General features: G+C 44.4%; 1 protein-coding gene across 1 annotated transcript in view; it reads left to right on the forward strand.

Annotated features, from left to right (window-relative positions):
* The first annotated feature begins 2,071 nt into the window (after window positions 1-2,071).
* The window catches only part of GRIP2 (glutamate receptor interacting protein 2), a 267,142-nt gene continuing 241,947 nt past the window's right edge, over window positions 2,072-27,266 (forward strand). Inside the window, exon 1 of the mRNA XM_032120774.1 lies at window positions 2,072-2,194. Within this exon, the coding sequence (XP_031976665.1) occupies window positions 2,140-2,194 (55 nt within the window). The 5' untranslated portion in view covers window positions 2,072-2,139. The remainder of the gene's footprint in view (window positions 2,195-27,266) is intronic.

Consider the following 27,266-nt stretch of genomic DNA (forward strand, 5'->3'; position numbering starts at 1 on the left):
ATGCCCTGATCCAATCCAGCTGTGGAGTTGTGATTTGTTGTGAGTCCCAAAAGTACAAAGAAATTGCAGGGAAGGGGTGGTGGTGGAGGGTGTGTTGTGTTTTCCTCCAAGAAACAAGCTGTGCAAATGTGCTGTATTTAGTACAAGGAAAGGAGCTCTTTAAGAAGTTGTAGCTGGGTGGGAAGTCAATCCCTTCTTATGTTTCTAGTCTGAAGGTAAACATGGGCAAAATTACACTTTTATGTCTGTGAATTTTTCTATGCTGCTAATGGGGTATAGCAGGTCTGAGCTATAGCTGTGCTCCTGCTGCCCATAGTCCTCAGGACATCTCTCTTAGAAGTGGTTGCTCCTGCTGGCTGGAATAAGCCTTCAGGTGCCATCACTCCAATCGTTGTCCTTTAAACTGATGGGTAACTCTGGTTAGAAACATGGAAGGGAATCAGCCTGTACAGTGCTGCTCTCTGCTGTGATGGGAACCTCTCATGCAGTCCTAGGGCATTGCATTCTGCTGTCTGCCCTCTGCAGTGTTGCAAACTCTTAAGGTTAAATGAAGAGGGCTGTCTGTTCTCATGGATTTATGATTATCCCAGCTTAACTCACTGGAAAAGCACACTACAATAATAACTTCAAGAGATCCTCTGCAGTCCAGCTCCCACATTGCTCTTCAAGAACTTGGGGGGCAGGAGGAGAAGCGAATTCAACTGTAGTCCTTTAACTCAAGTACCTCAGTTAGGATTCTCATCCCCCAGACTGCCCTAAAGTCACAGAGTTCTGCTTTTGCCCCTTTCTGCAGAAACTGATTTTCTCCCTCGATGTGCTCAGAGCTTTAGGAGGTTGTTACAAGAAGATTCCCTAGTACTTTCAATTTCCACCAGGCAATGAAAGTTTCCAGGCTCCTGCTGCCCAGCTTGTCATAGGCCATGCCACACTTGGCTGGCAGCTCCCAAAATGGCAAATGCTTCTCAGATGTGAGCAGAGCACAGAGGGTGAAGCTACTGCCCCTTGGCAGGGCCCTAGGCTGTCCTGCAACAACTGCTTTTCGTGCAGGTAGGGACAGAAAAGCTGAACTGAAAAGCCAAGGTCCAGATGGATGCATCTAGATGGATGTATTTTCTTGCTATTATGGCTGCCCTACTCCACCTGAGTGGTGCGAGACACCAGCCTTCTGAAACTGGAATTAGCTCGTGCTAAGGAGAGCTTGGCCCCTAATATTTTAGATTATAGCAGGTGTTGCACATAATATAATAACTCTCACAAAGGGAGGCAGAGATGCAGAATGAGACCTACCAGATAGCTAATAAAAGGAAAGACCTTATAAAGAACAAAAAAAGCTGCTAGTGATTGCAAAGATATGTCACCCCCAGGAAATTAAAAATATGAATGCCCTGGCATATGCAATAAACATCTCCTTTGTGTCCATGTAAAAGTGCCGAAACCTCTGGAATATTAAGAAATTGAAAAGATGCTTTTAAGTCTTCCCCATACACTTCAGCTGCTTGCAAGTGGTGGCGAAGAAGATGAAGTAGATCAGTCTGGCTGCTGTGCAACTTTATTTACCAGAGAACCCAACTTCAGGATAAACACATGCGTCAATGCACGCACCTGTGTGGGGCTGCCAGGCAGCTGCCGCTCGGTGAAGGGAAGAGGCGACAGGCTACAGCTGTAAAGAGAATGTAGAATGGGAACAGTGTGCTCTCCCTGTCTTTCCTGGGCATATATCTGTCCAACGTCAGCCGGCGATTTGGGACCCGCAGGACGCCGGTGTGGGTCGGAGCTCGGCGCCTGTTCGCAGGCGGGGCCCATCCTGTCTACGCAGACCCCCCAGGGGGAAAGATATACTATATACATATATAGAGAGAGACACAATATTTTCTACCCCCTCCTTCCCCGAGTTTGCCGTTGCCCGCCTTCCGCGGCGGGGGGAGCGCACCTGCGCGGCGGGCGGCCCGGGGCTGTGCGCAGGCGGGGGCGGGCAGCGCTCCCCCGCCCGGCCCCGGCCCCGCCGCCGCATGCACCGCCCGGCCATAAAGCGCCGGGGAGCCCGGCCGCGCTCGGCAGCGCCCGCCGCTCCCGCCGGCCCCCCCGGGCCTCTCCAGCCGCGCCGCTGCCCCGGGGGGCGGCAGCGCTGCTCCTGCCGCGATGCCGGGCTGGAGGAAGAGCCTCGCCCTGTGCCTGCAGCGGATGCAAGAGGACGGTGAGCGCGGCGGGGGGAAAGGAGAGCTGGAGGTGCTCGGAATTACCCTCTGCGGCCCCTTTTCCGTTATTCTTTTGCGGGGAGGGAGGTGCTGGTGGTGTGTATCTCTCTGGGAGGGGAACGATCCTCTACTGGCATGGAGCTCCGCGGATGAAGGGACTGGAGGGGGGATATTCTTCGTGCCGGTAAACTTTGCCGCAGCAAATCTTCCTTTCTGTCCCCGGGCTTGCTTGGTTTCTGCTTTTGTGTTTTTTTTTTTTTTTTTTTGGTTTTGTTTTTCTTCTTCAAGTGGTGGGGGCAAACCTGAGCGAGAGGTGGCTGCGCGGTCCTTTTTGGATATTTGGAGGGGCTTGCAGTATCTGAGCCCCAACTTTCTAAAGCTACTGGTGATGCTGTTTTCAGCTAGTAATTTTCCCCAGTGCCAACTCCGCCTGGGGAGTAAAGGGTTTGCAAATTGCACAGAGGACGTGTCACGGTAATCCGATTCCTATTGTGCCGCTTACTGTTGCTCACAGTGACTGTGAATTATTTTGTTTACATGCTCAAGAGTGTGATGTTAAATAAATGCTGGACCTGCGGCTCATAAAAGTCGTGAGAAGACATCCACAAGGTGGCACAGCATAAGGGAGGTTTAAACGTTGCACTTCGGCTCCTGCGTTTGTAGATGAACAGGCATGAGAGTGGTGGGGAAAGTTTATGTCTCTGAAATGAAGTGCGTTTCTCCTGTGCTCTCATGGGACTCAGGTGCAGGAGCTGATCCGGGATGGGCAGAAACAAGCAGGAATGTGTGTTTTATGAACCCCTGCTGCTTTGGTGCAAAGTAGCTAATGGCAGGTTTTTCCTTTGGACCCCTTCCCAGACTACCTCTCTAGACTGTTCTCTGGTAAACAGACTTAACAAATATATGAAGTGGCACTATTGCGGCATTTCATGTGAGTAATGCAAGAATCATGGAATTCTCTGAACCTGCTGGTTAATAAGCACAGAGAGAAAATGTGCTCTTAGATCCCCTGCAAGGTGTTAGGACAGAGTCATTGAGCTGCTGTGCCTTTCTGATGCTGCTTCCTGGCTCCCACTGCTTTGGGAGAACACCATCTATTTCTGCTGCCGGCTTGCTCTAGGACTATGGCTTCCCCTTGGAGCCTCCATCCACCTGAGATAGACCTGTTAAAAATCTGGTCCTGTAGAAGAGTGAATCAATCCCCTGCTCAACGCACCGAGACCTGTTGGCATGGATTCAGCCCTGTTATGGTACAGTGCTTTGTAACGCAGCCTTGCTGCAGCTGGCACGGATGCTCTTGCACCATTGGGTCGGGGTGGCTTTGGGAGCCTTATAAACATTCACAGCAGGGACCTCTTAATGTACAGCTGTACTGGGTTAGTGTTTGCTGGGTTACTTTCTCTGTGACTTCATACGTGTATGTACTGGTTCTTGTCTCTGGCTCTATGTAATGCCTTTCCTCCTCATCTCCCTTCCCTCTGACTTCAGTCCCAGCACTGCAGTGAGTCTGTGGCTGGTGTGCATCTCTTTGAGTACATTGCATTTATTTCCATGGGTGTTTCAAAGAGTAGTCAGTCTTAGGAAGGTGCCATTTAATCACAGAATGGTTTATCTGGAGGGATAAATCTTGCAGGCTTGAGCTGATATGCTGTGTAGAGGAAGATTAGCTGAGCTTGTAGGGAACTTCTTTCCCCTTTCCCCAAGGCAATCGGTTTGATGGCTGTGTTATAGCGTATAAATCTGCAGGGGCAGCAGAGGAAATATTTGGTAATGTTTTTGTAGCACTGCAGTGTTAACAGGTATGGTAGAGGTTTTGCATCATGACATGTCTCTGTCTGTGGCAGGAGAATTGGAACTAGATGATCTTTAAGGTTCCTTTCAACACACACCGTTCCATAACAATACTGCAAGAAATCTCTGTACTGTTCAGATTTTGATTTTGTAAACAACCTCCAACCAGTATATGAAGAAATATTGACTTCTGGTTTTCTTTATTCAGAGCAAGTTGTATCTGCCTTGTTGGCATCTCCATGTCTACATGGATGTGATAGGTTTGGGTTTTTTTTTTTATACCCAAGCTGGGGAGCTTTTCCCCCCAGCATGTGTGCTTTGGCCCATCAATTTGTTCACTTCCTCTGAGGACCACAGTACTTGAGCTTCCAAAGGAAAAGTCCTGGTGTTCAGCAGGAGCACAATTGAAATTAGAAGAGTGGTATATTTTGGTTACTGAATATTAATGTGATGAGTATCTCTTGCTATTTGCAGCCATTCAGAACTGGATTGGAAGCCTCATTAATCATAGTTGGTAGAAAAGGTCAGCCATGGTAAGTCACTTAGGGAACTGCAAGATATACACGAACTGTGCTGAAGTATGATTGCCATTTCAAAATACCACCCACAGCAAGTGTCTTCATGCATGTTTTGCCTTAAAATTTCCATCTCCTGGAAGATGGGAATGACTTCTGGCCAGTGTGCAGAAATGCTTTATTATATAATGTGTTGGTTTTCTCCACCACAAAGACTTGTACATGGGATGTCCTACTCCTTGCTCTGTTTCCTACAAGGAATAAAAAAACCGATGTCAATGAGTTGGAAATATTTGGTGAGAAATGCTCCCTCCAGCCTGTGACAACAGACCTGTTATTCCAAAATAATGGGGTTGGTCAGCTTCTCCTTGCGTTACTGTGAGGTTGTCTCAGACCTGGAAGCAGAGGTTAAAGCATATGATTTTGCTTTCTGTCCCTCACTGTGTGTGCAGAGCTGTGTGGCCAGATCTTCTGCTGATTTATCTCCCTGATAACTCATCCTCTCTTGAGGAAGTGATGAGAACTAGTTGGCCATGCCAGACCCTTTCCCATCCCAATGCCCCCCCCTTATGCTGCTGTCCTTTATGTGAGGACTGAAGGATTTGAGCTGTATTCTTGCTGCTCCAAGGTTTTCAGTAGCAGAAGAAGCAAGGGCTAATTTCTGCTTTGGGAGCAAGAATGTATGTGGGCAGGTGGGAAAGTCTCTGTGTTTTTGGCACATCTGAGTGGATGTGGAAACTGTGTCTCTAGAAAGGATAAACTGTATCTGCAGACTGAGAAGTGGAGATACTTTTCTCCAAGCTGGTGAAACTGACTGTTATCTAGATGCATAGGACTTGTGTAAGATGGGTCACACTTGTGGGCAGACACCCTTTGCTCAACCTGAGATGTTTTTCTGCTTCTAGGGGGAGGCAATACAGAGTTTGAGTGTAAATTTAGGTTGTTGACACAATTCCCCTTCCTCCCCCAGCTGGTTTTTCTTGAGTAAAAGCAGAAAATTTGACTCTCACCTTTAAATCTCCAATATGATGCCTTATAAAAATAAAAACCAAAACCAAACCTTATGAAAGACTGAGGTAATGTGATTATAAAATATGAAGTGAGTTATCCAGCCCTTGCTTGAATCATGGGGCAGCTGGAAAGCAGGGGAAGGGGAAAGGGACAACTCAGACCTGCTTCAAAAAGTGACAATAAAGCAGGATTTTGTTGCTGCTATTTGCTTCCTTCCCTTGTATACAGCTCCATGCTGGTTACCTTGGAAACAGCTGTAGGAGCATATAGGGGCATTTTGCTGCTGTGCAGCTGTGGGCAGAGGTGTCCTGTGGTGCATGGAAAGGAAAATCTGTCATGGTGCAGGTTGATTTGTAGCATGAGGGTAACTAAGTAAAAACCCATTGCAAGATCTCCCTTTCTTGGCTGCCCTGTCTTGCTGCAGGTAGTTTGGCAGGAGTGGGACCCTGGGGAAAATTTAGCAGGGGGGTGGATCTTCACGGTTTTGGCAGAGCTATTTAAATTTTTATAATAGGAAGGTAAAAATATCTCAACAGTCTGTTTTAAGGAGGTTTATAACAACTGGGCTATGGACGTCAGGTTTTTATTCAGTCCTCAGAACAATGTACTGGGATGTTTTGCTCATGAAATCATGACTAGAAATGGGATTCTTCCTTACTTATTCACATGCATCAGGGAGAAATGTCCCACTAAGATGGAAATTTGCTGGGTTTGCATGATTAGCAGAAAATTAGATCTTCCATTGAGTTCCATGTTGTTTGTGATATGCACGTGATATGTAGAATAACTAAAATAGAATAGCTGTTAAAAATAATGCGAATTGTCTTTTGTTCACTTACCCATAAACACTTTGATCTTGCAAATGGTATGCTGTGCATAGCTTTAAATCAGTTGAACTGTTCTGTTGCTTAAAATACAGTGTTTTTTCATGTACTTGCCACATCAGAAATAATTCAGTCATTCAGAAAGGCTTTTTTTTTTTTTTTTTTTTTTTTTTTTTTTTTTTTTTTTTTTTAAATCAGCTCATCTTAAGACCATCTTTCAGTGCCAGGTTGAGCCTGTTCAGTTTTAATACATTGCCTTACAGAGTCCCTTTGTCCAAACCTACAATGACATGATCTATTATACTGGCACTGAGTTTTCTGTAAAGAAATTCGGCTGTGTAGCTGTCACTTAAGTAGTGTGCAGTTGAAATGTTACAGCTCAAGGGCTGTTACATCTGTCCACTGCATGTGGGGTATTAATGTATTTCTGCATGTGATACTTTTGCTTTACAGTGTATCCAAGCTTTGTCAGAGATGAGGACTTGCTCACACAGAGCTCAGGAATTTATGGGCTGCTGTTTGTTGGTTATACTCATTATACAGGCCACTGCTTTTAAAAAATGCAAAAATAGAGGTTCTGACCCTCCAATGAAGTGTGGTGGGGAATTAGGATTGCATGAAGGCTGTGGTGGTAATTCTTAAGGGATAATTCTCACTTATCAAACTGATGGAACAGCTGGAGCAAATCCTGCTAGACTTTGATGGGGTCTTTTTTTGCTCATTAATATGTTGATGTGGATTTGGTACCCACTGAGTGAGTAATAACTGCACCCGAGCACTGTGCTCACTGCTCCCCTTCTTGCTGGCTGTCACACTGCTCTGAGTTTGGGCTGCTGCTTTTGATCCTATATTTCAGTCAGAAAATTTAACTCGGATTGAAGTCCTGCACAACTTGGGGATGAAGCCACACAGGTTTTATGGAATGACTCCAAAGCCTCATTGAAACTTGATTAAAGGCAGAGATTGATAATTATTTTCCTTTTTGAAGTGATCTGCCAGATTTTACAATCTGAATGTGATCCCATATCTGCAAACTTTGGTTTTATGAAACTGTATGGACGTTGTGGCTTCTGCTCTCTTGTTTATGCAATACTCTGTGGGGCTTCTTGTGAAGAAGTTTTACTATCAATATTGAGCAATGATGCTCAGTGCTGACAAAAGCATCAGCTGCAGTGGTTTGGCATGTTGTTCCTTTAGGGCTGCCAAGGTTGGAAACTGTGGGGGAGGGAACCTTTCAGGATGCTGAAGACCTTGATGGAAACCATGAATTGTGGTAGCCAGGAAAATTTCAGAGTGAGAAGAATTGCCAGATCTGTCTGGAACCAGGCCATGCTTGATGTTCTCCAAACCTGTTGGTGTTGCTATGGGCTCATGCCAAGTGTAGTGGAAAAACACATGGGCAATTCCCAAGAAATGGATGTGGTCTTTGAAACTGTTGCAGTCTTGAACTGTGATTGCAGGTGCTCACCCAGAGATCTTCTGGTGCTCTGGGTTGCACTGAGAGAAAGATTGCTCAGGTTAAACCGAAGTGTGTGGCCAGTTTGAGGTGAATGATTTGCTGTGTCTTTTTTTCATTTCTGTTTGTCTCTTCCAAGTAGACACAAGTGGCAGAGCTGCTTAGTGGTAGGCAAAGGAAGGCTGCCCACCAGCGCAGGAGCTCTATGCCGGGCTCTCTTGCTATGGTTAAGACTGTGTAGGCCTTCCTACAAGTGTCACATTTTTGATTGTTCTGTTAATTATTAGACTTCATTATAATGGAATAAAAATATTTATTTTGAAAATGGAGTGGATTTAGAGGTATAAATATAGTAGAATAATTATAGGGGTAGAGCTCTATTGAAATTACCTCGTTGTAGACAAGCCCCAAGACAGTGAATTAGGCATTTCTGGAGCTCTGCGTCACATAAATGGAGCCATTTCTTTTAAAAGCCAGACCTAATCCTTGAAATTCAGAGCAGTGATCTATACCTGGAAGGCTTGTGTAATGTCTAGAGAAAGGTGAAAACTTTTTTCCCATGATGGTCTCTTTTCCCAGAGAGGCCACATGTCTCCTGTTCCAGTGAATGTTGGTGATGATCCCATATGCATGGGAGCTGCTCCTGCATTAGTGTCTTGGGCCAAAAGCAGTTATACCATCTAAACATCTGTTTGTGTTCCTGAAAAGAGTATAGCTACTGTGCACTGACTCTGGTGTAACTGGGATTGGAACATGGGCAGCATTTGATCCAGAAAATCAATCCCATGCTGATAGTCTCTGTTAGAAATGAATGCATCTTTTCTGCAGTGCTTGACCTGGGTGAACCATACAGTGGAATGGAACATTCCCCCTTGGAAGGGTCTGCATTTTGTCCAGTTATACTTGGTCTTGCCATGTGCTCTGTCCATTGAGAGAAAAATGTAATGAAGCTTTCCATTTAAAATTCAAGTAGAATTTTTATTCAGTCTTCTTGTTTTGTCAAAAGAATGAATTACCTTTTTATTTTCTCCAATTTTCCTCCCCTCTCTCTGTCTTTGGAAAATAAAGGAATTCAAATAAGATTGTAAAATTTATTTGTTTTAGCAATTATGGTGATTTCCCTGTTACTGACTCTCCCCCTCATTAATGTTAGATGAACTTGGCATCTAGTAATTACTGGCTTTCACTTTTCAGCCGAAACTATTTTCTGGCTCTAGCAAAATTTGCTGATTTCATTGATAGCATTGGGAGAGCAGCTTTCCACTGGGAAATTAATTCAAACATTTTCCTCTGACAGCTTCAGGTATTTGGCATCAAGACCACACTGCATTTAAGGAGAAGAGGGTAGTTGTGGTATTTGAGCTCAAGCAAATGCAGTGCATTAGGATGGGGTTAGATCCATGTCTTATCTGTGTTAAGCAGAGGTGTCAGTGACCCTGCCAGCTAAGCTGCTATGTCTTGATGAGTAGAAACCTCTTGCTGAGGCCACAAAATAAATTCAATACTACATTCTTCAAGTTGTCTATGAAGTAACACCCTTTTTTGCTGAACAACTTAATTTCCACTGTAAACAAAGCACTACAGAGCTTTTGTTTTAGCAATTATATTAACCTTGGCTGCTGCTTTGTGCCAGAGTCAGAGGCTTTTCAGGGTATTTATTTGGATTATAGGCGTTGTTGCCTTTTCTTGTACATGTGATACTGTTAGTCATCCTGGTGACACTTCATTCATCTGTACAAAGAAATAAAGGTACTGGCTCACATTTGAGTATTGCTTCGTACATCCCACAAGGGGAGCTGCTACTTACATCAAGCCTGAGAGATCTCACTTGGGTCCCATGGGATGGAGCTGAGATTAGCCACTGAATTTTTTTATTTCTGTCTTCAATTTATAAAAAAAAAAAAAATCAAATAGCTCCTCTGTTCTCAAGGCAAAGTTGAGTTTAACATAGAGTCAGTGCACAGAGGGTTCCAGTCTTATCTTTGGTCCCAGTTTGATGAGAGCAGTCACCACAGAAGCAGAGTATAGACTCAGAGGTGGGGGTGGAGGACTTGTCTGCATTTGCATCCCCTTGCAGCAGAGGCCTTGAAGATTTAGCGACAAATGAGATGCAAAGAAACAGGGAGAAAAATAAGATAATAAGGCAAACTGTCAGGCAGTGTGACAGTTTTGCAGAAATTAGTGATGCTAAGTTGCTCTCTTCTTACTTGGTACCAATGTGCTTTTCTGGTGCATGTTCAGGTTTTTCTATGTGTGTTCAGGAAATAATGATATTTCCAGGAGTGGGGGCTCCCTCATTAAAACTATCTTGCCCAAATCCATAGCTTTTGATTACTGGAAGTCAGGGGAAGTTCCCTGGGGCTGTCAGAGTGGGATGAGTTTAGTGAAGAGCTGGAAGATGTGTTAGTATTCATAGAAGCTTGTCTCAGGGCTATGTGTTAATCCTGAACAGAGGGCACTGTTGGGAATGAATATTTTGTTTCTAGATTAAATGTTCTTTTGTTTTCTTTCATCTTGGAATAGGAGGCAGTCAATCTCATTACTGTACCTGTAGTCATGTCTTTAAAAACACCATCACAAAGCTCCCTTTTGGGGTTAGAGGGCAGGTAGATCTGTGTGAGGTGGGGCGGTGCTGTCTCAGTCTTCTTCCTCTTGGGAGCATCATCTTTTCAACCTTCTTCCATCTCTGGTTCTCCCCTGCAAGTCATGGAGGTTCCTTCTCAGCTGGAAGGTAGCTGCAGGTAGAATGCTTGGGCTCTGTCCCTACAGGGAGCTGAGCCTGGTGTGCTGCCACCAAGTTGTTTCAAACAAAAGCAAAACTCAGGCATGCTGCAAATCCTATGGCAGGCATTTAGATGAGGTACTGACACTGTGAGCATGCTCCAACTCACTGGTCATGCCTTGCTACTCCAGAGTCTTTCACAGACTTTGTGTCCTTTGCATCTTATCCAAACACTTTGTGCAGTAGCACCTGGCTGCATGAAACAGCTGCCATGCTCCCCAACAGATCAGGCTGTAGCCCAGTGGTAACTGCAGCAATTCCAGAGTGGCTGGCACTTACTAATGAGTTGGTTGGTATTGGGGATTGAGCCACAGGCCTTTTGGTCCTGTGCCTGTGTTCCTGACTGAGCGTACGGCTTGCAGCAAAATAATGTTATCATTTAGTTTCTTGGAGTGTTGGGGTATTTTCTCTGTCATTTGAGATTAGTGGGACTGAGGGGTTCTGTGACACTCAGAAAACCAGTCTGAAAGCCTCTGCCACAGTCTTCGTGTCCGCGGAACACAGATAATGATTACACTTTAAAAGGTTTTGATGCTCAGATCAAAATGAATATGGAAGTGCAGTTATCAAGTGTAACTTCATGGCTGTCTTTCTCTGCTTAGTATCTTCATATTTATAATTATGGCAATTGTGCCAAATATTTGGGAAAAAATGAGGTAGAAAATGCCTTTCTGGAACAGGGTTGCAAATCTATCGCAGCATAGAGCTGGGCAGAACAAGAAGTTCTGTTTAAGTGGATAAAAATTTCCCTCTACAGTAATGAACTGTGCTGTGAGTTTACCAGCTATATAATCTAGTTTCCATCCATTACACCAAGTGATAATCCTCTAGCAAATTGGGTGCTGTTAGCAGCATTTCTGTCAGCCTGGGTCTGGCTGCACATCTAGGCAACCTGCCTTTGAGGAATTTCAAAATTTGCCCTAGTCAGTCTGCTTCCTCAGCCTCTGGAGACTCCATTTCACGTGTAACACAAAGCTGAACTGTCTTGCTTCTTTAATTGTATTTATTCTGCTTTTTCTCCACCCATCACCTGCCAAGGCTGTTTGGCCCTGTCTAGGGATGGCTCCTGAGTTGTTTTCTTGGAATATCCATTGTAATTGGCTTTTTGGCGTATCCTGTCCTACTTTAATTTAATTCCTTCACTGTCACTGTGCTTATACAGGAACTTGTTAGTAAGTGGGTGGGAGGTCAGAAAGCAAAATGTGTGCAAACCAGGCTGGGGTGCTGGTTTCTCTAGGGCTTGCTGCAAGGTAAAACTTGCTGGCTGTAGGGTGTCCCTGCCTGGGGATGAGCTGTGCAGCACCGTGTGCCTCCAGCTCCCAGAGCCAGGCTTGCTCTGTGGTGAGCCCTGTGCTGCTCTGGCACCTGGCACTCCCCTGCTCTTTGGGCTGCCCCTTGCCAAGGGTCGTGTACTGCCTGGAGAGATTCAGTGACAGGCAATACTGCAGTGAATGCCATCCAGTTTCTGTCTCTGAATAATTAAGAGGGAGAGCATGGCTTTTGGCCAGGGAGCGCTGTCCTCTGCCACCCATCTGCTTCCCCAACTGTTGCTTGGAGCAGCTGCTTGTCTCCAGGCGCTTCTGGACAGGGCAAGGGGGTGCAGATTCCTGACTATCCTTCATTGTCTTGCCACTGACATACTTAGTGAGCTTTAAGTCCTTGGGGTGCCGTTTTTCGGTGCTTCTCTTTTGTGCAAATTCACATAATGGTTTTTAATTACAGGCTGCAATGGTGGTGCTTGGTCTCAATGCAGTGGTGGAGAGCACAGAGGTGGGAGTGAGGGGCAAGGGACTGGAGGAATGTGTAGTGAGGGGGCTTGTTTCACTGTTATCTCTCTCTGCAGCTGTGAGCTTCTTATAGAAATCCAGCTCCTGCACAGCTGGCTGTAGGCTGGATGTGCTGCTCAGCAGTGTGCAGGGAGAACAGCACTGAATAGCTCTGCAGGCGGATCCCTCATGCTCAGGTGTGATGGGCATGCTGGCAAAACCCCCATGGAGAAGGGGGAGGCCGTTCAGTACTGTGTAAAGGGAAACCACTGACAAAGCAGCCCTTGCATTGGAGGAGCAGGTGATAATGGCAGCCTCTGCAGTTTCAAAACAGCTGAGGAATTCCCTGTGTATATGACCATGTGCAGGTTTTTTTAAATATGACTAACTCTAGGGTGGATTGGCTCTAGAGGCTTTTCATAGCCCCTCAGTATAGGAAGATAATGTAATATTTTTATTAGCTGTGGCCCTGTACAGTGGGGTAGTCCAGCATTTGACCTGTTGAAATTCAACACCAAGTAAGTGAAAGCCAGGAAGGCACCCCTAAAGTTGTGACAGCTTTTCAAACTCACCTCTGGGCACTGTACCCCACTGCAAACTCTTCCCCATCTACAGCGTTTCTCATTCAGTTTCCTGCTGAAGCCCAGCAGATTTCCTGTGATGAGTCACTGCTCTGAGGCAATGTGACACTGTGTGATTCCTGTTTCCAATCTACCTGTCACCTCCTCAGCCTGCCACTAACCAGCTGGCTGGGTTAGCCACTGGCAAGCTATTAAACTCATTTTGACACAATGAGTTAGTCAGGCTCACAAGTCAGAGTTGAAACAGACCTTATCAGACAACACACAAACTTTGATCTGTGCTGTGAGAGTATTGCTGATAGTGTTTTGGGAACATCATGTGAGTAAAGGATCGGAGGTCCATAAAGAGGTGTTTTTTGAATGTATTTCCCTCTTCTTTGTGCACAGAAACTTGAATTTGAGTGAAAAACAACAATTTGGGGATGCATTGAGGGAGTAGGAAAACTAATTTATGCCATGACTGGATGGATGCATTGGGAAGTGCAGCTCTCCTCTAGTGTATAATATTCCCACTTCACTGCAAGAGAAGACAGACACAAATCTACCCATCCTCCACAAAAAATCATTGTGGAAAGGTGTCCTCTTTCCAGGAGACAGTTGATTCCAACCAAGAGAATGAGTCCATCTTCCTGGCTGACTGTGGTGACCCAGCATTGGAAGGGACCTCTACTTTGCCTGCAAGTGAGACGTTAAAACACCAATCATCCAGGATAATGCTGTTTCAGGAGCTCATTGATTTTTATTGGAGGGAAGTGAGTTAAAAGGATGAGTCACTGACCTATTAAAAAATGAACAACCTCCTCAGTGCCATTAGGAGCTGGTAATAGATCATCCTGGACAAGAGCTGGTAGAAGGGGATTAAGGGGGTCTCCTTGTGCCTGTTGTTGTTCTACATTGTGTGTGGCTGTTGCTTTGCTCAATTTTTTTAATGGGTAAAGAAACAGCACACCCTATGTATAAAAAGCCAACAACTTCTTGTGAGTGTAATTGAAATTTAGGTCTAATCCTTATTAGTCCAGCTGTAACTTTTACAGACAAGGACAGAGTGTTACACCCTTGTTGAGATGTGGCAGTGGTGGGTAGTGCGGTTGAAGCTGGTGTCAAGCACCTCTTCCACTGGAGATCCTCTTGTATGGGGATATCTGATTTAAACTGCAGGGAATTTACCTGCAAGATTTCTTCTTTGCAAACTTGTGCCTGCCCTCTTTGATCCCCCTTGCCCAGGCTGAGGAGCTGCTTGCATGTTCTGGGCTTTAGGTAGTCACAGGAGGTGTGGAGATGTGGCCTCCTTTATAAAATACTCTGGGATTCATCTTTGAGAGGTGATGAACAAATGTAAAATTTTAATTTAAAAACTGAATAATACTGTAATGGGTTTTTTTTCCTTCTTGCATTGTAGGTCAACTTTAAGCCCATGGTTACTTGCTCTCCCACTAGTAAAATGTCAGTCCTCATCTGATCACTTCTTTCCTGTCTCTGGTACCTGCACAGGGCTTTGGGATAATAAAGTGGAAGTCTGGTGCTGAAATATTTTCTCTGTTTTGTGCCAAGTCTTGACTTTGGGAGTTCAGTCAGTGTTGTGTGCAGATATGATCAATAAAGCTGCTAGTGATGTACTTTGCTATTAAGTCTTAGTTCATTGATTTAAGGAGTTACCAGGAACTAGGGGAATAACATGGTTAATTAAGTTAATTGGATTGTAAGGTCCACAGGGATTGTGCCTTTCTTTGTGTTCTCTGAAGTGCCTCGGACACCTCTGATCACCATAAAATAATGACTTTTTCTTTTTACATACTGGCAGTTTGAACTATTTAGTTGCTTTAAAATTATTTGCATTTCAAGGCAACGAATTTCTACATGGACCATGGAGTTATGGCTTTGTAGCCTTTGGCTTTAGCGGTCCAGGTAGAAATGGAGAAGGAGACTTTTAATGGAATTTAGCTAAATGGTCCCAAAGAATCTGGATCCTTGTATTTGTTTGCCAAGATGTCTTGCTAAGTTGTTACCCATGTTCTTGGAAAAAGCCTGTGGGGCAACTTCTAGTGTGTTTGTGTTTTGTATCTTGGCCTTACAGCTAATTCTTGTTATAGTCTTCTTGCCATCCAGCAAGGTATATGAAGTAATACATCAGGCTCTGGATAGATCTATTCTGTAGCATCCATGTTTTAGGAAAGTAAATAGATCTCCCCCTGTCTTAAATGGAAATTTATTCTGGGTATATGAAATAAAATTTTGCACAGAGGTATCCTTCTGCAGCTTTTATTTTGTCTAATTTATAGCTTCTCTTCCTCTCCAAGGGAATTGGAGACTTAAACCTCCCATTATAGGTCTGTAATTTATGTTTTCAAAATTCAGTGATTGTTATCTTTCAGTGTTTTTATGAAGCTCTGCGGTGGAAGTGCTCAAATAAAGTTGTATATTAAGTATTGGCCAATTTGCTAAGAGCAAAACTGGGATTATAAATTACCAGAAACATTCTCAGCCAGTATGAGCTGGTTCTCATGTTAATGTCTTTAACTTCCTTTGAAGAATTAGGGAAGATGAGCTGTAGAAACATGGACTGGATGAAGCTGTTACATGGTGGCTGGAAAATCATACTTGTCTTACGTGGGTACTGATGAATTGTCACTATCCATTAACAGATTGAGTGAGATTCCCCTGGCATCTTCTTAGGGCTTGGTAAAAGTCAACCCTTATTTTAAATGACCTCCTGAAGGGAAAGAGAATGTGCTCATTGCATTTTTAAGATGGCAGCAAGTTGAAAGCTGTTACAAAAACACTGGTGAGGAGAGTGTGGGCTTGATCTCTTGAGACATCCTCAGGAATATTTTCTGATTTCCATGACTTTATAGGAAAAGCAGGATATGGAGGATATGTGAGGACTGCATTTGTTCCTTGTATAAATCAGAACTTTTTTTACTTAGGAAAAAGGGGGGTGAAGGGAGAAAGCACTTCTGCGCTGCTTGGCAATGCAGCCATCTAGTGAAGAAAGTTGTTGAAATTGGATTTACCTAGTAATTTATTTTGAAACTGTATTTATCCTTTAAAGGTTTAAATGTAGACCTGCGTTATCTGTGCCTTCTGTGCCACCCTTTTTGGGTGTTCTGTAACAATTTTCCATGTTTGCAGTTCCACAGGAACCAAGTGCTCATCTGGACCTGGAATTTAAACATTTGGCTTTGGCATGTGTGGCGGTTTTGGGTTTTGTTGTTTGGTTGTTTTTTCTCATTTGTTTTGGATTTTTTTGTTGGTTTTTTTAATGTGAGTTTTTTTTGGTAGGTGGTTCTTTTGGTGATGATTTTTGCGTGTGTTTTTTGTTTCTTTCTTTCTTTTCTTTTTTTTTTTCCCCGAAACTTAACACATTTTAAAATAGGGCATATCTGCTGCCCCAAATCCAGTTGTGAGAGCAACTTAGCAGTTTTCGTCTTAGTTTGGCTGTTGTTTTTCTTACTGTTGTTTTTCAAAGTGAAATTAAGTGTCATACAAAATTCTACTATTTCCACAGTGCTACCTGTGATAATATAAATGAGCCACTTCCCCTCTTGCCCCATCTATTTGTCTTGTCAGGAAAACATTTAATCCTAACTCTTGCTAGCCCAACTTGTGTGCACTATTCTGCTGCATATTGATATGTTAAATTATGTGAAAAATATGTATAAGATTAATTTTGATGTGAGAAATTTGCCTTTCAGGTTTTTTTTTTGTTACTAAATAGAAAACAAGGATTTTGTGTGGCTTTTTGTATTCCTAAGAGAAGAAATAGTTCTTTACAGTAATACCTTCCTTGTAAAAGTGCCAACATGGTTTTTCTAGGAGTAATTGCTGCATGTGGTTGGTACAAAATTGTAAGTACTGAAGAAATACCTGCCCTGACAGTAACTGAACTGTGCAAGGATAGGTTTTCTGATGCATCCGAGTGTTGCATGTTTTGAAGGAGGAGTTGATGTTGTTTGTGGTTATTTGTATGGCTGGGTTTTTTTCTCCTGCATGCGGATGTGTGTTTTAAAATCTTGCCTGCAGACATCTGTGTTTGCAGAAGCAGCTGTAACTTGAATGAAAGACTGTCTTCTTGTCTGCTGTGCCTGATGTAGGAGTAATCTTACTGTCACCACTGCCAAATTTGTTGGCTGCACTGTGATTAGATGGAGGCCAAGGAAGGTGCAAGCAGTGCAGTGCAGCTCTCTGTGTGGTCATCCCTGTGGACAGGAGGAGCAGGAAGAGAGAAGGGTGCTGATGTGGGTCTGCCAGGTATTTCTGCAAATGCCTCCCCGTTTTCTCCCCCATCTTGCCTTGAGTTCCCATTCTGTAGGATTATTCTGGCTGCTACAAGAAGCTCATATAATAAGCTAGGAGTGTCTGCTTTACCAGCTCTTCCTAATGTTAGTAAAACTCCTTTTCTCTTTAATTTTCGGTGTCTGATTGTTACAGGCTCTCAAATTAGTTTAGAGAGGTTGTGGTATGTGTGGAGCTGAAGCAGGGCAGGGGAAGCAGTGCTTCTGGAGGGGAGGGTGAGAGCTTGCCTGGGGCTCCTCTGTGGACATAGTTTCCATGTCTCTAAACCTCCTGGAATACAAATCTCTATGGTATGGAACAAGGAACTTTTAGCAAAATCTTCTGGTGTAAGTATTTTAGATCCTAAAGAATTGCATTATTCAGGTTGTAGTCTTGCATTTATATGTAGAGCTGAACAGATCTGTTCCTTCTTCCCAGGCTACTGAGTCCTCTGGGGGGGCTGCTGCTCTTCCCTCTCTCAATTACTGATAGTGGGGTAAGCACTTCTGTGAGCAGCATAGGTGTTACCTGCCAGCTTTTCTCAGTGGTGTAATGCTGGTGTGGGCACTGCATTTACCTGTGTGAGTACTGCCAGATTTCAGATGAAATCCTCTCTCTCTGCCAACAGTGATGGCTGTTATCACAATCTATATCCCAAGGGACACAACAAGCATAAATGTATCTCTGTTTTAACCACCTACACCGTGGAATGCCATTGCTACTACAGATCCCTCTGCATGCAGCTGCTGTTCCAATGGCAGCATGATCGTGGGCTGAGGTGTTCTGAGCTTCTCTAGCCTGCAGGAGGAGTTGTCACTGAAAATCTCACAATGGAATTCCAGAATGAGGGTGCTTACCTGAGTGTTGCAAATATTTGTATGAGAGGGATCAGTGCTGGAGAAGTGAAAGTGACCACAGTGAAGGAGATGAGCAGAAGTACTGGTGCTGATCTTCTTGGCCAGGACCAGAAGCTGCGCTAGGCAAAATGCCATTGTCAGTGAGCAAGGAGGGAAATCCCAAGACATATGGAGGAGGAAGATTGCCAGATGGACTTAAGGGCAATGCACTTGCAAGAGCTCCTGAGCAGAGAGAAACTCAGAAGTTGAATCTGGTGAAGAGATGTGAGGCCAGATAGACACCTTTGTTCTGTGAGTGCCTGACTCCCCTTACCTCCATCCTGAACACCTGCAGCAGGGGAGCCTTTGGAAGCAGTCATATTACATTATCTATATGCATAGGCTGTTTCAGGCAAAGCACCAGAAAAACCATCCAAAAAAAAAGAACAAGAAAAAATGGAAGAGTAAAGCACCTTCAAATTGCTCCAAGTACTGCTTCTGCAGTGGATACAGTTTCCAGCAGCACAGATCGCTGTACTGCAAAAAGCAAAGAAAACAGGGGAGCACCTGAGTACTGAAATAAGTTCTGAAATGCAAAGTAAATCCTTGCAAGCAGCTCAGCAATAGCTCATTTAGTTCTCAGGTTGATGGTGTATGGTTTTTTTTCTCTTTTACCTTTCTTTTTTGGTTGTGGGGAAGGAATGAAAGAAGATTTAAGCATTAAAACCGTTGGAGTAAACTTTCCCTGCTATGAGAGTTCTTTTGCAGCAAACTACTTAAGTCTGGTAGAAAGATTTTGGTGTAAAAAGGAGGAATAACAGTTTGAGGTTGTTTGAATTGGCTGGGAGACTGAGCAGTGCAATGCGTCTCTCTTGACGTGGAGTTGCAAACAGCTTTCCGGGTCTTTGTCCCTTTTGTACCCTGGCACCACCTTGGTCTCATCTTCCAGTGTTTCAGTCCTCCCTGTCCAGAGTTTCGTCTAACCCATCACAGTGGCATTTGTCATCTCTCAGGTCAGTACCAGAGCACAGCAGCCCACACTGCATGGATCAAGCCTTTGCCTGTCCAGAGCCACTGAGACTCAAAATAGTTGCCAGCCAGGTGGTCTCACTGATCTGCCTGTGCACTTACTCAAGGTATTTGGCAGGTCACAATGGACTTGAAAGCTCACCTATCTTCTGCTCTTGACATGGTGATGCTGGAGTGTCTAATGTGATTTACTTCATATTATTATCAAGGTTGATATGAACCTCTGCTGGGGAGATGTTGGAACCCTGGGTTTAGAAAAATCAACAGGGAGTTTTTTCATTTTTATGGCTTCTTGTCTGCTAAGCCCTTATGTCATCTTCATTGGTGTCCCAAATCCCTGATGGACACTGACTGGAAAGAAGAGGCTGTGTAGCTTTCTCTAGAGTTTCAATGCTGGGTCTTGAAGAAATGAAGCAATAGAAGACCACGTCTGGGAGGAATGAAAGAAGGTAAATGCAAACTGATGGCTTTATCTCATGATGAAAAGATGTGGGAATACCTTCTAGAAATATTGTTACAGCTTGGTAGTTTAACTTCATAAAAGTGATGATTTAGTTATTCTGTCCTCCAAAATGGACCACCTTGCCCTGCCTCCTTACCCAAATAAGAATTATAAAATTCTTAAACCACTGTTAAGAAATACAGTTACAGCTTGGGTAAGAGGCAAGCAGAAGGAAATGTGTGAGGATCGTCCTTGTATCTGACTGTTGAGCATCATCAGCCAGCCAGCCTGAACTTATTGTCTGGGCCTCAGTCTCCTGCTTCCCTTTCAATAGTACTTTCCATCTTAGTGGGGATTTTTCTTTGTGCAAGGTTATGAGATGTCACATGCAGCAGCATCCTTTCAGCTCATCACACACATGTAGCAATAGTACTGTCAGTTTTCATTTGCTGTCAGCATAATTTACTTCTTGGGTTCCTTTTTTATATTACCCCAACACTTTAATCTAAGCAGATGGTTGGAGGCTCTCCTTGTTGGCAAACTGCAAGTGAAGATGCTGTTCGATGGGATTTGTTTGCCTAACTTTGCCTGTCTGCCCCCCTTCCTCATTGTGGAAGGGAAGCCAGTGGTTTATTTCCTTTTGCCCCATCCAGATACCTGGCATATCCATGGGGAGCATGTCTGCAGGGGCTGCTTCCTGCTTTGGCTGCAAAGGGGAGCTGGGGTGACCACCTGAGGTGGAGGCACCCTCATTGCCAAGTCCAGAGCTCCAGCCAGGTGTGGTTGGTAGGAAGTGATGGGTGGAACAAACAGGCCCAAGCTCTCTGTAAGACTAATGTGTTTTAGGTGAGGCAGGTGAAGACATCCAGAGAGGTTGGGTGTCCCCACCAGGAATCCTCTTTGCTGACTGTAAGACAGGAGGGAATGGAACTAGAGTTTTGGATAAAAGTGAAATTTGAGTTGTTCTTCAGTGAAGGCTGTGATTAGTGATTCAGATATGCCAGTCAGTCCATTAAATCTTAACCTTACCTTATCTTATCAAGTCCTCAGAGATCTCACTTTCAAAGCAGAAGGCCTGTGATGGTGGCTGAGGTCAGGGAGAAAGGAATGATGGAAAGTTTTGGTGTCCCAAGTTGGAGCAGTGCCTTGCCTGACTGGCAGATTGCCTCTTTCATCTTTGTTGGCCTATTCAAAAGACCAGCTACTTGGTGTAAATCCCTGCTGTGGTGACTCTTAAAGATCTTCATTTAGGATGGTCCCTTCTGCCCACGTGTCCTCTAGCATGCTGCAGGCATCAGTTTAATAGAAATAAAAATTGATTAGTGTGGTCCCTAGTGAATCTTTCAGGGGTTTGGCAGCAACTGGAAATAATGTGTGTGCAGCTGTTTGGTGAAGGGGTGAGATGGCTGTTATTCCTCTTAAAAATTGATCAGTGCTATTCCTGGGTATTGATCTGAGCCTCTTGAACAGAAGAAGAGCCAGCCCTGTCCAAGGGCACATGGACGGCTCTTCTTGAGGAGGCTGGGAAAACAGCTCACTATCTGGGACAAGAAAGTTTATTCTTGGTCCCATCTTGTATTTTAACCTTTTTTGTCTAACAACTTCTCTTACAGTTATGCTTACGAGTTTGGGTTAGGGAGTCCCCACTGTTTAGCACCTAGTGGAAGCTGTAAATGACACTGTGGCTGTACAGATCTAGCACATGTCAATGTTCTATATTTGCTTAGGGGAAGCATACAGTGCATCTCCCAGGCATAATTCCCACTGTAGTGGATGCAGGCAGGATGACACTGCACCAAGGAGCTTTGCTTTAGCTCATTCCAGTATTGTATTCAGTTGGTTTGTAATAAATGGATTGATCAAAGTCTATATTGGCTGACTGGGAAAGGGAGTCTGTCTAGAGGTGGCTCCAGTCCTTGTCATCCTTTCCTGTTGCTCTTCATTCACAAGTGTCCCTGTGCTTTACTAGGCTCCCCCTGACCTATGAATGTATCTCTGCTATTAAATGAGAAGGGCAGGCAAGCTGTGGTGAGGGGAGGAGGACCTTGCCTAAGGAAGAAATGTGCCCACAAACCAGAACCAGTCCCTCTGCACTGGTATATGGCATTAAATGCTACCATACAGCTCCTCTTGTCAGCAGGAGGTCAGAAGGGATGCCCAGTAAACAGCCACCTCTGTCATGTGTTCCCCTTCCTTGTCACCTCTGTCCTCTCCTGAAAGCTGAGCTTGGCTTTTTCTTTCTAATAAAAGCTGATTAGGGAAACAAGATATCAGGGAAGATTTTCAAGTCCAGGTTGTTTGGTATTTAGCCAGGTATCCACAGGCTAGTATGTCTCATATAGTACATTCCCTTTACTGAGCACATTGTGGCTGAAGAGCCGCTTCTCTCTCAAGAAGTGCTGGCTTTTGGGAGCCTTTAGCTGGATGCTTATCCCAGGCAGTGCCTGGCTGAGTCAGGGACTGACTCTAAAACACTGTGTGCAATAACAGTGTGATCTCTCCATCTTATGTTGGAAATCAGTGACCAAGCACTGAAAAGTAGCAGAGTTTGGGCTGTGGTTTCATTTTTTTGTTTTTGCTTTTTAGCTTGTAACCTATAGCTTTAATCCACCTTGAAATGAAGAGTGAACAGATTTCTGTTGTCTTTATGCCCCAGGGAAGTCTGTGTGTGAAAGGAGAAGGTTAGGGAGTTCAGGAGTTTGTTGCATGGGATTAGCTGGGAGGTAGATGGGGACCATTTTTGTTCTCTTGGTAGTATACGGAGTCTCTGTAAGTGTAGTAGGTTTGTCTGTGTTAGTATCTCTTCAGGGAAGTATATCTGAAAATGGACCTATCCATGAGGAGAAACAAGCTCTGTCATGCACCCGTCTGCTCCTGCATGGTCAGTAGCAGGAGGATTGTAATGTTTGCTGCTGTGCTGGCTCTAACAAAGCCCATGGTGTCCCTCCTCATGGATGCCCCCATCAGAGCCCAGGATGCTATGGGGCTGATGTGTTGCCTAGTAAGTGTTGCTCCTAAGTCCTAGGAAGTGTGGTTTCAAGTAGGTTACAAGTAGAAACCAGCGCTTCTAAGCTCACTGGTGGAGGTGCCCAGCTCTGCATGGGTGGTGGGTGGGACTGGGGGACAGTGCCTGGGGCCTGGGCTTTGGCATGTGAGTTCCAGTGCTTGCACCCAGCCCCAGGGCTGGCTTGCCCTGCTTGGTGCATATGTTGATGCCTGGCATTTATTAAGGGATTGTCCTTCAGTCCTGTGCTACTGAATCCCTTCTGAAGGGATTAACGTGGGAGGAAGGGATGCCTTGGGACTTGTGGTTGAGATTTGCTGTTGCTCTGAGCCAACAGCAGAAAAACCTCATTGGAATTGGAGGAAGCAAGACTGGGATGGAACTTGCTAGCAGAGCATTCACTTTGCAGCCAAGATTAGCTGTTGAGGAAAGTGCAAGCCGAATGTTCCAGGATAAATTACCCAGTAACCAACCTTGCTAAAGGGGCAGCAGCCTTGAAGCAACAGTCAGTGGTGGTGCTTCCCATCCTTAGCATGGCATGGAACCATTTTTTCATTGCTGTTTGGTACCTCCTGCAGAAGACTGCAGCAAACTATTCCTTGCTGTTCTCTTGGGGGTTTCATGACTGTTAATAATTTCCCTCTTTTCAGGTTTTTTGGGTGTATGGTGGAGTTTTTTGTGTAAATCTCAGTCCCTTGCCACCTTCACATCCTGTCTAAGATTATTTGATAGCATACAAATATCTGCACAGAACAGGGCTGCTGGCTTTTGGGTGATGACTGTATTAGCTATGCTGCTGACAGCTCCTTGCATTTTGTGCTGGAGGATCATTTAAACAATGAAATAAGCACCTAGGGAAAGAGGTAGGAAGGCTGCTGTTTGATGTTTAATGCTTGACTGCACAAGGAGGGCATGAAAAAATCAAGCCCTTTGGGAAGGTGCCAGGCATGAGGCCCATACAGAAAAGGAAGGATGCTGGAGATGCCTGGGTCATGTGCTGGCTGCCCCTATTGTTCTGTTGGGTGGCTTTGCTGTGACTGTGAGCATGACCCCTTGGTGATGCTGCAGGAATGAAATTGCTGTGAATTGCAGCAGCCTGGTCCTCTGGTTGTGGCTTGCCAGGATTTCCTGAGAGATTTGCTTTACTGGCTCAGGCTTCCACAGCAAGCCGTGGTAGGTGGTATCTGAAATAGCTAATCTATTTATGTCAAGATACATATTGTGTTCATCTGTTGAGCCTCTTACTTGGACCAGTGGGTGATGGTCACTCCATAACAGAAAATGTATTAGTGAGTATTCAGAGGATGGAAGAAGAATTAATTACATGCACAAGCTTTTCTGATGTGAAAGAAAGAAACGACTGGGAACCTACCTCAAAAAGGAGATAAATAAGAAAAGATATCAATAAATGTGGACCACAATGGCCAGTCTAGGGAAGACCAAATGGGAGTGTTCAGTCATTCTATTTTTAGTCCCTTGTTTCAGTTCCTGATGCCTATGAGCTGAGATGTGACACTACACAGAGCTGCCACCAGCCTGTTCAGTGCAGTGCATCATCCCCTGCTGTTTTGAGGGTGAGCTGTTTGCAGTAACATGGATGCTAAGAAATGGCATTGCTATATATGGCAACAGAGCATTTCTGTGCACAGTGTCATCTTTGCCTTTCCCCTCTTAATGATATCTGTAACGAGGAAGGAAGGATAGAGCTTTTTGCTCCAAATAGGGAAGAAGGCCTGGATGGCTTTGTCCATCAGCAGCATGAAAGGCATAAAGGCTTTCATCCTTCAGAGCCTGGTAAGTCTTCCATGAAAATCAGTGAAATGGCTTCAGGTGATAGACATGTGACAGCAGGTCAAGCCTGACCACTGTGGCTGAGAGGTTCACAACAATGTTCAATCCATTAGCTGATCCATGCCTGGGCCCATGTCTTGTACATCCCTTAGATCACCCACTGGCAGAAAGCAACCTCTGTGCTCTTTGTTTTCCCTACTTAGGTAGGATTTTTTTCTGCATGGACTTAAATGAATTTCCTTCTAGGAGAGGAAAGGACATCAGGATAAGTAAACCAAACATTATTGGGAGTAAGTTCCTAGGAGTGGCAGGTTTCTCACTACTGAGCATTTGGATTGACAAAAGAGCTGTGCTGTGTGTGGCTAAAAAGTGCATCATTGCTGCTGTCTTTCTGCACACCTGCTCTTACATAGTGTGGGCAGAGACAGAAATAACATTTTTATGGCAAATTCATTTCAGATTTTCCAGGTACTAGTTTTACTTTAAATTATGAATTTAAAAAACTCACAGAGAAGTAAATGTGGAAACATGACTTCTAATGTAAATATGTGCATGTAAATACTAAAATTTAGGCATTCATTATGTTTAAACTGAATTGAATCTACCCATCATGCTAAGTGTAATTTCTAATGTTGCTTGCTTCCCTGTATTTCTGCTGTGTCCTTTTGCCAACAAATTTTTCAAAGCAGTGGGATGCATCTTATAGGTAGGATGTGGGGAGCTGGAGAGATTTGTCCAAGTTGCAGAGCTGTAACAGGACCTGATTTCTGATGGGTTAATAGACCATACGGCCTTCCTTGCAGGGATAAGAGACCCCCCTTTAGACCCAGAAGCTTTGCAAAGAGGTTTTGCTGTTTTTATGATCTGGGGGCAGGTTTTGGCTGGAGTAGTTTGAGGTGGTGTGGAAACTCATTCTTTCCTAAACTGCTGTTCTTGGCCTGTAGATGTTCTCTTTCTTCTCTTCTACAGAGCTTGGGCTTGGAAATGTCTCCTCTCTGAAATAAAAGATGATCTTGAAACTTTATGGCAGGCTCACCATTTCTTAGAGTACGACTCTGCTACAATAGTCATCAAAGCACTAAGGACACTATGGCAGCTTTACTTTACTTTAACTCCTGCTAGTCACTGAACTGTAATCCTAGTTCTACAGCAGTATAAAAAGTTGTCACTAAGCTGATCATAAATCACTTGGTTTGCTGGGAAAGCAGTTAGGACCATTCTGGTCTCACAGAAGAGGTGCTTGGTTTGTGATGGCAAGTTTAAATGCAGCTGTGAAAAAAATAACCCAGTGCAGTGCAAGCAAGATGTTGGTATTGGCTGGGAGGGCCCAGTCCTGGCAAACCTGGAGCTGAAAAGAAGCAATTTAATCGAAAAGGATGTGTTTATGAATCCTTGCTGGGCTTTGCTGTTTCTGGGTATTTCTGGGATGACTTCTGCCAGGAGTAGGGTAACTCACCTGGTCCTGCCTATATGGAGCAGAGTGCTTCAGTGGCCACTTGGTCTTTCCATGTATAAAACTGCATTTCTACCCTCCTATCACTCTACTCTTGGTACAGAATGTTTCAAGTGCACACTGAAGATGTGCAGAGTTCACTGCATCTCCTGGAGCCACTGCTGCAGGACTGAGCAGTGCTGTGCAACTTGCCTGCAACAGGCCTGTCTTGTTATTTGTCACCTGTGTGTGACCTCTTTGGTACTGAAAATTTCAGTGTTAAAAGCTTCCAGTTAGACAAAAATGTGTGTTCAGAGCTGGGAATTAATTTGAAGTAGATGGTTTTATGCTCACAAATTCACAGCCTTTTTAGTTGTCTTAACAAATACCAGTGCTCTCCCCATTCAGCCCTCTGCTGTATGGGGGATGATTTGGGACCTCCAGCCTGTGTGCCTGGCCCAGAAATTGCAGCTGCTTGCTGAGTGCTATTGGGCAAACAAGTCTGAAGATCATGAATTAAGTAAGTAATATGTGGATTAAAATAACATGCTAACTCCAAGATGTGGAGCAAAAGGAGGTTTTTGGTTTTTTTTTTTCCTCACAGCTCAAGTCTCTTAGATAGGGCTGCTGGAGTGCTAGACACTTTGCTTTCATCCCAGAAATTCATCTTTCTCTGTGCCTGAGTTACCCTGCTTCATTTAAAATGGGTCTTCCAATCGGTTTCTGCTAAATTGCTGCAAAATCCTGTGTGGATGCTCTTCAGTTGATTTAATCTTGGTTTATGTTGATTTAGTTTCTTGCCAACTTTGGCTAAATCCATTTGAGACAGAGTTAAATCAACTTACGAGTGTCCTTGCAATTTAATTAAATCGACTGATGTAGCTAATGTAACTGATTGTAATTAAACGCAAAGAGCTTTTATATAAAGACAAGCCCTGAGGGAGTTCAGGAAATCCCATCTCATGTTCCCCTTAGCCCCTAAAAGGAGTTTGCTCAGAGTTTACAATCTCTGCCTCTGATCCTTGTCCCAGAGCAGAGCTTAGCTGTGTTGGGCTGTGCCTTGTGTTTACAATAAGCTCCATCCCTGGTGTCTCAACCCCATGGCTCTGCCCCACTGCTGCCATCCCTTCCTTGGGTGACTGTGTGCCCACAGCCTGGCAGAGAATGACACTGGCTTGCTTGCTGCCCTCCCTAAATAATAACTTGCTCAGGTGGTCATTATTAAGTCAGTCATTCTGCATACTGACTTTTGCCTAGAAATGTTGGAGAGCAGGTCCAGGCCGCTGGGGATGCAAGCAGCTATTGGCAGGTTGGCCGGGTGGCCACTGGTTCAGCCCATAGGGATCGACCGTACGGACCTTCAGATCTATAGAAGGGGAAGAAGACTCAATAAAAGGGGCTGAACCCAGTGAGTCTTGTCGCTCGTCTGTCTCTGAAACTGTGACAATTGGTGACCCTTGGTCGTGATACAACAGCTGCCGCAGGTATAGCGGGGAGACAGAGGAGGCAGCGGGGCGAGCTGCCAGCAGCCTTCGAGCC

Source organism: Corvus moneduloides, chromosome 11 (genome assembly GCF_009650955.1).
Source record: "Corvus moneduloides isolate bCorMon1 chromosome 11, bCorMon1.pri, whole genome shotgun sequence".
NCBI classification, from domain to species: Eukaryota; Metazoa; Chordata; class Aves; order Passeriformes; family Corvidae; genus Corvus; species Corvus moneduloides.